We start from the raw sequence: 1775 nt of genomic DNA, 5'->3' as shown, positions 1-1775 counted from the left end.
CCCTCAATGTCCACCTTTGGGCCGGAAAGCTCCAGGTCTCCTTTGGGCAGGTTCACGTCCACCTCGGGACCTTCTCCTTTGAAGCCGGGCATCCCAAACTTGGGCATCTTGAACTTGGGCACTTTGAATTTGCCCTCCGGGCCGTGAACGTCCACGTCAGGCACATCAATGTCCACCTTGGGGCCACCAATACTGATGTCTGGAGCCTTTAAATCCCCTTCCAGCTTTGGAGCAGAAACATCTATGTCTCCTTTCAGCTTAGGACCTTTAAGGTTTAAGTCGATATCGGGCATGGAAATTTTGGGGGCTTTTATGTGCATTTCTGGCATCTTGAATTTGGGACCTTTCCATTTCCCTTCTGGCCCTTCCACATCTAGGTCAGGCGCATCGATGTCGACCTTTGGTCCTTTGATGTTAACTTCTGGCCCGCTCAAGTCACCTTCCATTTTGGGCACGGAGAGATCCACGTCTGCCCCTCCTTTCAGCTTGGGGCCTTTCAAACTCAAGTCAAAGTCCGGCATGGAAATATGGGGTGCCTTGATGTTCAGATCGGGCATCTTCAGCTTGGGGCCTTTGACTTTTCCTTCCGGGCCTTCAATGTCCAGGTCAGGGACCTCGACGTCCACTTTTGGTCCTTTGATGTCCAATTCGGGTCCCTTCAGAGACCCTTCCAGGTGAGGCACGTCCACGTTCCCCTTTACTTTGGGGCCTTTGAGGTGCAGGTCGACGTCGGGCATGGAGATCTTGGGGGTCTTGATGTGCATTTCTGGCATCTTGATGTGGGGTCCCTTGAGCTTCCCCTCCGGCCCTTCAATTTCCAAATCGGGACCTTCCAAACCCAACGTGGGACCGGAAACATCCAGGTCCCCTTTGGGCACGTTAATATCCAACTCCGGCCCCTCCGCCTTCAATCCCGACACGCCGAATTTGGGCATTTTGAACTTGGGCATTTTGAGTTTCCCCTCCGGGCCGTGAATATCCACATCGGGCGCCTCGATGTTCACCTTGGGGCCYTTGATGTCCACGTCGGGCCCTTTCAGTTCCCCTTCCAATTTGGGAGCGGAAACATCGAAATCTCCTTTCACCTTGTGCCCTTTCAGGTTTAGCTCCACGTCCGGCATGGAGACTTTGGGGGAAGAAATGCTCAGAAAAGGCATTTTAAACTTGGAGCCCTTCGCTTTGGCCTGCACGTCCATGTCCGGAGCGTGGACGTCAACTTTGGGGCCAGTTATGTCAACCTCGGGTTTTTTCAGTTTCACATCCACATCACCACTGGGCACTTTGGGACTAGAGAAGCCAAATTTGGGAAGCTTAAACCTGGATTTTTTAGCTTTTCCTTCGATATCCAGCTTGGGAGATTCCACCTCAATTTCGGGCCCCTTGATGTCTAGCTTGGGACTTTTCAGTTCACCTTCTATTTTGGGCAGAGAAGCATCGACATCGGCCTTTACTTTGGGCCCCTTCAAATTCAAATCAATATCCGGCATGGAGATCTTTGGGACACTGAAATGCATGTCTGGTTTCTTGAATTTGGGGCCCTTGATGTTTAATTCTCCACCTTCAACCTCCAAATCGGGAGCATTAATATCCAACTTGGGACCCGAAAGAGCGACATCAGCTTCAGGCAGCTGTACGTCCACATCGGGGCCTTCTCCTTTCAGGCCTGGCATCCCGAACTTGGGCATCTTGAACTTGGGCATTTTTATTCTGCCCTCGGGGCCGTGAATATCGATGTCGGGGGCCTCAATGTCCACCTTGGGGCCCTTGATGTCCAA

At 52.1% G+C, this 1775-nt stretch overlaps 1 protein-coding gene across 1 annotated transcript; it reads right to left on the bottom strand.

The window, feature by feature from the left end:
• Positions 1-2: 2 nt before the first annotated feature.
• On the bottom strand, positions 3-1772 carry LOC112957332 (neuroblast differentiation-associated protein AHNAK-like; the record flags this gene model as incomplete). Its single annotated transcript, XM_026050928.1, has 1 exon — positions 3-1772. A coding segment is annotated over one exon (1770 nt), but the record flags the coding sequence as incomplete, so codon positions are not given.
• Positions 1773-1775: the final 3 nt, after the last annotated feature.

This window comes from Nothoprocta perdicaria, unplaced genomic scaffold (genome assembly GCF_003342845.1).
Source record: "Nothoprocta perdicaria isolate Ctin4 unplaced genomic scaffold, notPer1 scaffold_718, whole genome shotgun sequence".
NCBI lineage: Eukaryota > Metazoa > Chordata > Aves > Tinamiformes > Tinamidae > Nothoprocta > Nothoprocta perdicaria.
The sequence above is the reverse complement of the archived record's forward strand: the minus strand, read 5'-3'. Positions and strand labels throughout refer to the sequence as shown.